The sequence below is a fragment of the Penaeus chinensis genome, chromosome 28 (assembly GCF_019202785.1).
Source record: "Penaeus chinensis breed Huanghai No. 1 chromosome 28, ASM1920278v2, whole genome shotgun sequence".
Lineage (NCBI taxonomy): Eukaryota > Metazoa > Arthropoda > Malacostraca > Decapoda > Penaeidae > Penaeus > Penaeus chinensis.
In genome coordinates this window covers 17,232,374-17,244,873 of record NC_061846.1, presented here as the reverse complement: position 1 = coordinate 17,244,873, position 12,500 = coordinate 17,232,374, and the positions used below count along the sequence as shown (strand labels likewise).

Here is a 12,500-nt window from a genome sequence, read left to right as displayed (position 1 = left end):
ATGATCTACCAGACATTAGGGCAATTTCTTTATGTAAAAGATGTTTAAATAAGGTAACGATGCTCTAATTAATATCTTTAATCATTCAGTGTATGTATGTGGCTATAAATTCATCAATGATTCTAAAAATATGTTATTTTCTTAAATAAAACCAAGAAAAATGCTTTCCCGGGAAGAGGGCCGGTTAAACTTGGCCAGTAGTGTGTGTTTGTGTGTATGTGCGTCTGCGCTTTTGTGTGTGTGTGTGTGTGTGTGTGTGTGTGTGTGTGTGTGTGTGTGAGTATACATACACACACACGCACGCACACGCACACACATTGACACACACACACACACATATGTGTGTATACGTATGTATGTATGTATGTATATATCTACAAACGCACACACACACACACACACATATATGTATATTTATACATATAATATATTCATATACATTATTGAATGTGTATGTGTGTGTGAGTGTGAGTGTGAGTGTGTGTGTGTGTGTGTGTGTGTGTGTGTGTGTGTGTGTGTGTGAGTATACATACACACACACGCACGCACACGCACACACATTGACACACACACACATATGTGTGTATACGTATGTATGTATGTATGTATGTATGTATGTATATATCTACAAACGCACACACACACACACACACATATATGTATATTTATACATATAATATATTCATATACATTATTGAATGTGTATGTGTGTGTGAGTGTGAGTGTGAGTGTGTGTGTGTGTGTGTTTGCGCGTGTGTGTGTGTGTTTTGTGTGTGTGTGTTTGTGTGTGTGTGTGTGTGTGTGTGTGTGTATACATGGATATATATACATATATGTTTATATATATATATATATATATATATATATTATATATACTATATGTATATATATACACACATACTCATATACATCTATATTTAAACTTTTAAGTTGTATATATAGACAGATAGATAGATAGATATGCGTGTGTGTATGTGTGTATATATACATACATGAATATATGTGCATTTATATGCTATATATCACAAAAAAACAACAACTATGCAGTACTGTGCGTGCAAAGGACATCCAAAATCCACAATAACAGAAAACAATAAACGGGGACATTTCACGTCAAACTACACACGTCTATGAACGTATGTGTTTCCCTCCCCCCTTTCATATCCTCTCTCTTTTTTCTCTCTCTCAATCTATCTATCTATCTGATTTTTTTTTTTTTTTTTTTTTTTCAACAGCTATTTATTCCAATGCAGGAAATCGGCCTCTATCAATTCTTTATTTGAGAGGAAATTTTGGCAGTCTCACCCTTGCCTGATTGGATGCCCTTCCGAATCAACCGCGGTTCGGCGCGCTTAACACCTGTGCCACGGCAGCGACTTCCCTTACGACACCTGCGTTTGACTTCTCAAGACGACATACCGTTTTCTCGCCGTGAGATCGGGCAGTCAGACCATGGGGGTCGGAGTCCAGTGCGCTAACCACTGAACTATCACAGCAGTTATACATATATATATATATATATATATATATATATATATATATATCTCACAAGTCACACAGCACGTGGTCGGCATTATCATTTATTCATACTTTTTAAACATACCCAGGAGCATTCTTACGAACATTCTTGACCACATGCTAAAGTCTGTATTATTTCGTAGAAGCTACATTAATATTGCTATTACTATTAGCGTCATTTTTATTATACTGTTGATTACATAGTTATGAATATTATAATTATTGTTACCATTGATATTATTAACGGTATCATTGTTATTATCATTATTATATTATCGTTATTATTGTACTGTTATCATTATTGCTATCACTTATGTTGTTCATGTTGTTATCATTATCATCATTATCACTATTATTATTATTATTGTTGTTATCATTATTATTATTATTATTATTATTATCATTAATATTATTATTATTATTATTATCATTATTATTATTATTATTATCATTATCATTATTACCGTTATTATCAGTATCATTATCATTATTACCGTTATTATCAGTATCATTACCATTACTGTTATCAATATTATTATTATTACTATTATCATTATTATTATCATTACTAGTAGTAGTAGTAGTATTACCGTTATTATCCTATCATTATCACCATTACTGTTATTGTAATTTTACTATTATTATCATTATCATTAATGTTAATAGTATTGCTATGATTATTATTATTACTATTCTTCTTATCATCATTAATGTTATTAGGAGCAGTATAGTCTTTATTATCATTGTTATTCCTGCTGTTATTACTGTTACTACTATCATCATTCATATATACAAAATATTCCATCTATTTTGCTATATCACTCTTTACATAGACATATAATGATACGCGGTCACTATATGTGTATGTGTGCCCTCGTGTGTGCTTGCTTGTGTGCGCGTGTGTGTATGCTTGCGTGTGTGTGGGATTGCTTGTGCATGTTCACATACCCATGTAGAATTATAGTATGCGGCCTGGCAAGCAATGGTTTACCATTATTAGTTATTTTTACTTTTCGTCATGCGTATGTGTGCGCGCGTGTATTTGTGCATGCTTGAGTGTGTGTGGGATTGCTTGTGTGTGTGTTCACACACCTAGAAAGCAATGGTGTTCCTTTATTAGCTCTCTTTACTTTTCGCCATGTGGAATTAATGAATGGAAACGCACAGTCAAACTTCACGCGCAAGCAAAGTCGAGGCATCCCCGAAGTCAGCGCCTGAGTGATGTCGATCGCGGCAGATGCGAAAGGACGCAGCTGGCTCTGGTCCACTGCTTGCCTGAAACCCTCGTTAGGAAGGCGTGGCCGAGATTTGTGGTTGAAATCCAAATGAGTAAGGCCGTAAATATTCGGACGCAAGACGGAAGAAATACATACACACACACTTCGGTGGTCACTTTGGCTTTAGATAACAAAGTATAAAAGCGTAGGTTCAGCTGTGGTGTGTTCAGTCGTGGTCCCGGTGTGCAGTCAAGTTTTTAGTAAGTTGGCACTGCGTTCTGTTTGCCCGCCGTGATGTGCTTGAAGTACTGGGATAATGGCAGTAGGAGGAGTGTGTTGGGCGCGTCCCTCGGGTAATCCGGTGGAAGTTAAGGGCAAAGAGAAAACCATATATTAACCCCCATTCGCCGGGACAATGTAGTGTTCATTGTAGTATTGTTTTGTGAAATGTCTGAGCATATAGATGGCTCCGCAAGTGCTTAGCTTCAAATAAGTCAATTAGTAGATCTTGTGAACTCTTTCGGTTTTTTCTTGTTTTACTATTGGTATCAATGCCGATGCTGTTACTGTAATATAAAATATTATAATCACTATAGTGTTACTGACGTTACTAACAGCAATAAAAAATATCGGAAAATATTTCCGAAAATCAAGGAAATGATAAACGGGTGAGATAGGTAGTAATCGTAATTGGCTCATTAGTGACTTAATATTTGTGGAGCCATCTATGTGTAAGGATAAGTAATAAACTAAATTCACAATGCGCATGACTCCTATGCAAAGCCATCACGGGCGGCAGCGCGATGTGCTTGGAGTACGTGGGAAGAGTGTGTTTGGGTACTCCGGTGGATGTTAGGAGCTGAGGGCAAACCATACATTAACTGCGGCTGCGAAGTTGATTTATGATTTATTCTCTCACTGTGGTGCTATCCAGTGAGAAGATAAATCGATGAACCCTTTCAGAGATGGGGTCGTAGCATCACATCAAATATGAAAATTGTGTTCTTGTATCTTCTAACTCCAGACAAGACGAAAAGTAGAGTACAGAAAAAATACAGCGTAAAATGCTCAGAAGTCTTGTATTTCCTGTCTCACAAGGCCATAGATACATAAAGGTAGAGGCAGAGATAATTAAAAAAAAAAAAAAAAAAAAAAAAAAAAAAAAAAAAACGGGAGAGCGGAAGAACACAATTTCAAAATACATAAGTCTACCACAAGTTTATTTTAGAGATCAGATCCATTTTCTGTGAGCAAATGTATGGGTGTCAGTAATAAACCAAATTCACAGAATAGTGGGTCCAGAAAAAAAATATCATGATAATAATTGGTATATAATTGGTAATCGATGAGAGACAGTAGTCGCAAAATTAAATAGTAATTCAGTAGAATTTCATTCATTTACATTTATTACAGTAAATGTTACTTTCATTACATTCTTAGTCGACATCACCACCAAAAGCTAATAGACAGCACAATTCAGTTTCCTACGGTATCTATTTTGCATCATCCTTTGTCGCATAAAAAGGACAATCGGATAATTAAAAGGAGACTAAAACCTCCGCCTTTCCCGAGGTGGAGGTAATATTTCTTGCAAATGAAATTAGGGAGGGAAGGATTATGAAAATAAGTAGGAAAGGGCGGTATGTGCGTGTGTAAATATACATTTTTGTACAGCATGTATGCATATATACATGCATGTTTAGGTGGGTGTGGTGTAAATTTATACATACATATATTATTTTCTGTATATCCGTACATATGAGAAATAGTATCATTTCGAATAAGCTGATGATTTTTATACAATGGCAGTGTTTCAGCAAAATAATACACATAAATATTTATATAAATATCTCTGATGTCGTTATGTCTGATAATTTTCTTGCTAATATGTATAAATTTACAGGTAGAAGTCAGCCTCTGACCAACATCCACCATGTGTGACGAAGAAGATATGTGCGCGCTGGTCGTGGACAACGGCTCCGGCCTGGTCAAGGCTGGCTTCGCCGGTGACGACGCTCCCCGATCCGTGTTCCCCTCCATCGTCGGCCGTGCCCGTCACCAGGCCGTCATGGTCGGTATGGGTCAGAAGGACGCCTACGTCGGCGATGAGGCCCAGAGCAAGCGAGGTGTCTTGACTCTCAAGTATCCCATTGAGCACGGTATCATCACCAACTGGGACGACATGGAGAAGGTGTGGTATCACACCTTCTACAATGAGCTCCGTGTTGCCCCTGAGGAGTCCCCCACACTTCTCACTGAGGCTCCCCTCAACCCCAAGGCTAACCGTGAGAAAATGACTCAGATCATGTTCGAGACTTTCAACACACCCGCTATGTATGTGTGTATCCAGGCTGTCCTGTCTCTGTACGCCTCTGGTCGTACCACAGGTCTTGTCTGTGACTCTGGTGATGGTGTATCTCACATGGTTCCTGTATACGAAGGTTATTGCCTTCCCCACGCTATCCTTCGTCTCGACTTGGCTGGTCGTGACTTGACTGCATACCTGATGAAGATCATGACTGAGCGCGGTTATTCCTTCACCACTACCGCTGAACGTGAAATCGTTCGTGACATCAAGGAGAAGCTTTGCTACATCGCTCTTGACTTCGAAAATGAGATGAACGTCGCTGCCGCTTCTTCATCCCTCGAGAAGTCCTATGAACTTCCTGACGGTCAGGTCATCACCATTGGCAACGAGCGTTTCCGTTGTCCCGAGTCTCTGTTCCAGCCTTCCTTCCTGGGTATGGAATCTGCTGGTGTTCACGAGACCGTCCACAGCTCCATCATGAGGTGCGATATTGATTTGAGGAAGGATCTCTTCGCTAACATTGTCATGTCTGGTGGTTCCACCATGTACCCTGGTATTGCTGACCGTATGCAGAAGGAGATCACTTCTCTGGCTCCTTCCACCATCAAGATCAAGATCATTGCTCCTCCCGAGCGTAAATACTCTGTCTGGATCGGCGGTTCCATTCTGGCCTCTCTGTCCACTTTCCAGCAGATGTGGATCACCAAGGATGAGTATGAAGAATCTGGCCCTGGCATCGTCCACCGCAAGTGCTTCTAAAGCATTATCCATTGTAACATGTTTTATATCTATCAAAGTATAAATCCATTTCGTAATAAATGTAGTTTGCTTTGATTCCACTTAAAATCAAATTAGAAGTACACGTGAAAAGTACCAAACCTTGGAACATCACTGTATGTGTATCTTCATGTAATCACCTGCATTTGTAACTTTATATTTTTTGATACTACAAAATAGAATCTATGATATTTTTATTGGAGTCCAACCCTTATGCGGAATATGTACGAATAGACACACAGACATGTGTGTACATATACATAAGGACACACGCACTCGCACAAACATATATCTACATATATGTCTGTGTATGTGCAAATTAACATGTGTGTGTTTATACACACACACACACACACACACATAAATATATATATATATATATATATATATATATATATATATATATATATATATATACATATATATATACATATATATACATGTACGTATGGTGACACACCTGTAAAATACATACATATATAGGTATGTATATATACATATATATATAATATATATTTTTATATTTGCATAAATATGTATGTATATTATTCTAAATATGCATATATATATGCCTATATACACATACATATAATTATATATACATATGATTACATGTGTATATTCATATGCATATGTATATAATCATATGTATGTCTGTGTGTGTATATATATGTGTGTATACATATATACATGTATACATATATATACATATATATAAATATATATAATCCTATACATACATATATATGTATATTTATATCTATTTAAGTATATATATACATATATATATGCATATGTATATATGTATGTGTGTTGTATGTGTCTGTGTCCGTGTATGTGTATAGACCGTACGTGCGAAGCAGATATTGATATATATCTAAATCGTTTTTCAAAATTGTTTTGAAATAATTCCTTGGTCGGTTATCAGATAAGTGTATGTGTCATTTCCTATTTCACAGAAAACTAATCTGTAAAACTGTGGGTCTATGAGATCGCAGTCTATTCCTGAGTAGTGCCACAAAAATGTGTTACTTTGGAGTTACCATTTACGATTTCCAAAGTATGCTTACTACCATGGGTGTGTTTCTGCGTGTGTGTTTGCATATATATAATATATATATATATATATATATATATATATATATATATATATACATATATATGTGTATATATATATATATATATATATATATTATATGTGTGTGTGTGTATACATACACACACACATATATATATATAGGTCCATACATACATAAATTGCATCTTGAGTACATATATGTATGTACACATATGAATGTGTATGTGTATATATATACATGTGTGTAGACATAAATACATATATATATACATATATATACGCGCACACACACATACACACACGCACACACACAGAGAGAGAGAGAGACACACACATACATATATATGTGTGTGCGTATGTATAGGTATATGTGTGTGAATGTATGTGTGTTTGTGCTCACAAACACACACACACACACACACACACATATATATATATATATATATATATATATATATATATATATATATATGTGTGTGTGTGTGTGTGAGTGTGTGTGTGTGTGTGTATACATATATGTGTGCATATATATGTGTGTGTGTGGAATGTTAGTATTCAAATATATACCATCTATTACATCTTGAGTACTGAAAAAAAAGTTTTCTTTTTCGAGAGCTCAGTTAGCTAAGTTCTTTTAAATGTCATCTAGTTATGTGACCGTGTCTCTATTTTATGATCTGGCGCGTGTGTGTGTGTGTGTGTGTGTGTGTGTGTGTGTGTGTGTGTGTGTGTGTGTGTGTGTGTGTGTGTGTGTGTGTGCATTCTGGCCGGGCTATGTAGCTCCACCAAAAGACTTTAAAAAGGCAGACCAGCGGGCCAATTAGCAGGCCAGGCCACCGAGAAACATCCCGGTGGTTCAAATGACTGGTCCGGACCTGTTGTGTGTGTCTGTGTGCGCATGTGTACGGACTCTAAGTATTATCGCGATTGTTTATCCTACACAATACCATCATGCCCTCAAGACGAAAAAAGTGACGCTGAAAACAGCTAAAAATTTGCTTTGATGGATATTTGATCAAGTCATTACTTCCCATTGCGTATCAAAATACTGTACGCAATATTGGTATAACATCAAGTTAATATCACTACCAGCAAGACTGTGCCCAGGTGTTTTAAAAGGGAAAGTGATAAAACTGTTTATCAGTTCAGAGTTATTAGTAAGAAAATAGAGATGAAAAAGTGATCTCTTCCCCGTTTCGTTTATATATTTATATATATAGGAGAGAGTAGTAAGAGAAAGAAGGAGGTTGATTTTTCACAAAAATCTCATTCATCCTCATTCACCGAATGGAAATGCCACGGAAATAAAGATCTAGGTAAGTATTCTTCAACTTCACATGACAGTGACTTCCCTAATACTAATTTCTTCAATAATTCGTAATTACTATATATTTAATTTCGCACTGCCCATTGATGTATGCCATCAAGTAATCATGTTCAATATCTGAAAACCTTACCGTATTTGAAAACTACTGATTAGCCCTGTCTTCTAGTTCCTTCTGTAAAAAGGAAGTCAAGGAGGCATTGGAAGCATTTTTTTTTCGATAGACATATTTCATATATGATGTTTTACCACCATTCTTTTTTCCCCTGTTATGAGAATTAGTGTTTAATGGGTATCCTTTCGTTCTACGTTTTCGACGTCCTCTTAATTACCTGCTAAAGCTTTACTGTTGCTTTCATAAAGTTAAAGGCATAAATGTATCTATTTCACATACTAGTCCACTACATTAAAGAATAATAGAACTTTCGATGATCCTAGTAGGCAACAAGGTAACTTTGAAGCAATCATGATTTCTCTGGTTTTTTTTTTTTTTTTTTTCATGGATTCAAATCAAACTAGCATAGGTTCCTGAGGAGTGTTTATATTTTAGTTGTTTAAATAATGTATATAAAAAATATGATATTTAGAAACACTTGCGGTGGACGATGCCAGGGCCAGATTCTTCGTACTCATCCTTGGTGATCCACATCTGCTGGAAGGTGGACAGAGAGGCCAGGATGGAACCGCCGATCCAGACGGAGTATTTACGCTCGGGAGGAGCAATGATCTTTATCTTGATGGTGGAAGGAGCCAGAGAAGTGATCTCCTTCTGCATGCGGTCAGCAATACCAGGGTACATGGTGGAACCACCAGACATGACAATGTTAGCGAACAGATCCTTCCTCAAATCAATATCGCACCTCATGATGGAGCTGTGGACGGTCTCGTGAACACCAGCAGATTCCATACCCAGGAAGGAAGGCTGGAACAGAGACTCGGGACAACGGAAACGCTCGTTGCCAATGGTGATGACCTGACCGTCAGGAAGTTCATAGGACTTCTCGAGGGATGAAGAAGCGGCAGCGACGTTCATCTCATTTTCGAAGTCAAGAGCGATGTAGCAAAGCTTCTCCTTGATGTCACGAACGATTTCACGTTCAGCGGTAGTTGTGAAGGAATAACCGCGCTCAGTCATGATCTTCATCAGGTATGCAGTCAAGTCACGACCGGCCAAGTCGAGACGAAGGATGGCATGGGGAAGGCAATAACCTTCGTATACAGGGACCATGTGAGACACACCATCACCAGAGTCACAGACAAGACCTGTGGTACGACCAGAGGCGTACAGGGACAGGACAGCCTGGATACACACATACATGGCGGGTGTGGTGAAGGACTCGAACATGATCTGAGTCATCTTCTCACGGTTGGCTTTGGGGTTGAGAGGAGCCTCAGTGAGAAGTGTGGGGGACTCCTCAGGGGCAACACGGAGTTCGTTGTAGAAGGTGTGATACCACACCTTCTCCATGTCGTCCCAGTTGGTAATGATACCGTGTTCGATAGGGTATTTGAGAGTCAAGACACCTCGCTTGCTCTGGGCCTCATCGCCGACGTAGGCGTCTTTCTGACCCATACCGACCATGACGGCCTGGTGACGGGCACGGCCGACGATGGAGGGGAACACGGATCGGGGAGCGTCGTCACCGGCGAAGCCAGCCTTGACCAGGCCGGAGCCGTTGTCCACGACCAGCGCGCACATATCTTCTTCGTCACACATGGTGGATGTTGGTCAAAGGCTGACTTCAAACTGCAAAAATATGTTTATTAGGAAAGATGTTGATGATCATCATATCAGGGATATTTTTATAGATTTATGTACTTTCTTTAGCTAACACAGCTCATACTTGTCTCCCTGTCTATCCATAACGAATAGATAAATAAATGACCATACACGAAAACAAACACACGCTCTATGTAAGCATATATAGAGAGAGACAGATAGATATAGATAGATATACATATATAGATACATATATTCAGTGAATGTTTTTCTATAATTTTATTGTTTGTATATATGCAAAATATCAGGTTATATAATCATGCATTTCAGTTTCTTCTTCCATTCCCTATTTTTAAAAATATATATATGCCGTAGGTTGATGAGAATGATGAATGGAAATTACTATAATTACTATGCATTTATATTTGGTCACAGATATTCTTCTTTCTTACACAGTTTTATGTCAAAACTAGTATCACTCATTCGCAAATATCATTAGGCTTAATTTTCAATTAAAGTGATACCGCCATGAGCCCCCCCCCCCCCCTATAACTTATATCACAACATTTATAAATTAATTAACGTTCCAATTGAGATCGCAACGTCACAGAGTTACTGTAAATTTCGGATATTACTTTTGCTCAGCGAATAGTAACAAGCATTACCACTACATTTGAGCGTCTCACATCTGGCCACAAGACACGTAGCCCCAACTTACTAAAATATCTTCACGACAGGAGTCCGACTGAGGATCCCCAGGTGCGTCTAGTCTTATATACAATGTTTGCCACTCCAAAATGACCACGAAGTGTCTTTGTATGTATTTATTTGGTCCTTTGAGAGCGAAATGTTTACGGCCTTGGTCATTTGTATTTCGACCGCACTCTCCACCCACGGCTTCCTGAAGAGCACTGTTCAAGCAGTGGATCAGAGCCAGCTGTGTCCATTTTGCTTTTGTGTGCATCGACGTCATTCACATGTCTAACTCTGATGTGCATTGTTGTTAATTTCCTTCTCTTTCTGTTCTTTCTCTCTGTTTACATTTTCATTTATTTTGTCTGTCTCTCTGTTATTGAGTATCCTTCAAAAAGTATGCAGGTAGCAAGCATTTTTTTTTTTTTTCTTTTCTTTTCTTTACATGCGGATATATTTGACTCGCGTCTTCACTCAGAACAGAATGTCGGTTATTGTAAATTAGGTTAATGCATATTTACTTCATTCTTTCCCTTATAGGTTAACTTTACAGACATCACATTTTTTTTAATACGGTGTAGAGCTTTCTCCTTTTATGTCATTTGTATTTGTGTATGTGTAGCTGCCCTAGACTGTTGTTAATTTTGGCATTATTTGTTACAACTTCGCTGGAATATTTTCCATAAAAACTACATTCAAGTTGGTCACTGCTATTCTTCCAGGGTGGACGGGCACCCTGTGTGTGTGGGAGTGTATGTGTGTGTGTGTGTGTGTGTGTGTGTGTGTGTGTGTGTGAGAGAGAGAGAGAGAGAGAGAGAGAGAGAGAGAGAGAGAGAGAGAGAGAGAGAGAGAGAGAGAGAGAGAGAGAGAGAGAGAGGAGAGGGAGGGAGAGAAAGAGTATCTGTGTGTTTGTGTGATTGTATGTGTGTGTGTCTGTGTGTGGATACGAAGACTTTAGCCAGTGCATATTTTTGTACGAAGGATGAATTCATACTACAATACAGTACATACATTTCGCATTTTTATACATAGGCCTTGCCTGATTAGATGCCCTTCTTAATCAACCGCGGTTCATCACGCCACGGTGGCGACTTCCCCGATGACACCTGCATTTGCCTTCTCAAGGCGTGAGATTGAGCTCGAGCCAGCAGATGGAGCCGTGCAACTTGCAACTGCCGCGGCGGGACATTGAACTCGGAACCACGAGTGTTGAAGTCCAGCCCTAATCACAGGACTATCGCGGTATACACACACACGCACACACATACATGCACGCACACACACTCACGCACACACACACACACACACACACACACACACACACACACACACACACACATATATATATATATATATATATATATATATATATATATATATAATTCATTAATACGGTTACAAACTTCACTATTTTTCAGTAAAGCGGATGAAATAGACATGTCAATATTTTTTAGCTTTATGAAATAAATATTTTGACAAGTTTTTTTTTTTCTTAATTATGACGAGGAAAGGTTGTAGTAATACACAAATTCTTAAAAAGTTATGAAGATGGCCAAATACATTATACATAAAATATGTGAATTTAAAGGATTAGGAAAAATATTTTTAATGCATCTTATACTTCCGTGTATACACAATCAAACACACCTACATTCAGACACAAATAAAACAGCACCACCTAACACACACATACATATATATATATTATATTTATACATTATATATGTGTGTCTATATATATGTGTGTACACACGCGCACACACAAACACACTTATATATATATATATATATATATATATATATATATATATATATATATATATATATATATATGTATGTGTGTCCATATATATATAGAAATATAG

General features: G+C 37.7%; 2 protein-coding genes across 2 annotated transcripts; one reads left to right on the top strand and one right to left on the bottom strand.

Annotated features, from left to right (window-relative positions):
• The first annotated feature begins 2,846 nt into the window (after positions 1 to 2,846).
• Positions 2,847 to 5,862, top strand: LOC125040264 (actin-like). The gene is made up of 2 exons (XM_047634822.1): positions 2,847 to 2,995; positions 4,639 to 5,862. Exon 2 carries the CDS (start codon positions 4,669 to 4,671, stop codon positions 5,800 to 5,802), a length of 1,134 nt encoding a protein of 377 aa, XP_047490778.1. The 5' UTR covers positions 2,847 to 2,995; positions 4,639 to 4,668; the 3' UTR covers positions 5,803 to 5,862.
• A 2,883-nt stretch (positions 5,863 to 8,745) lies between these two features.
• On the bottom strand, positions 8,746 to 10,784 carry LOC125040064 (actin-like). Its single transcript, XM_047634517.1, has 2 exons — positions 10,661 to 10,784; positions 8,746 to 9,969 (listed from the first exon to the last, which is right to left on the bottom strand). Exon 2 carries the CDS (start codon positions 9,937 to 9,939, stop codon positions 8,806 to 8,808), a length of 1,134 nt encoding a protein of 377 aa, XP_047490473.1. The 5' UTR covers positions 9,940 to 9,969; positions 10,661 to 10,784; the 3' UTR covers positions 8,746 to 8,805.
• Positions 10,785 to 12,500: the final 1,716 nt, after the last annotated feature.

Coding starts and splice junctions, on each gene's coding strand:
- LOC125040264 (XM_047634822.1), top strand. CDS start 4,669: ATGTGTGACGAAGAAGATATGTGCGCGCTGGTCGTGGACAACGGCTCC.
- LOC125040064 (XM_047634517.1), bottom strand. CDS start 9,939: ATGTGTGACGAAGAAGATATGTGCGCGCTGGTCGTGGACAACGGCTCC.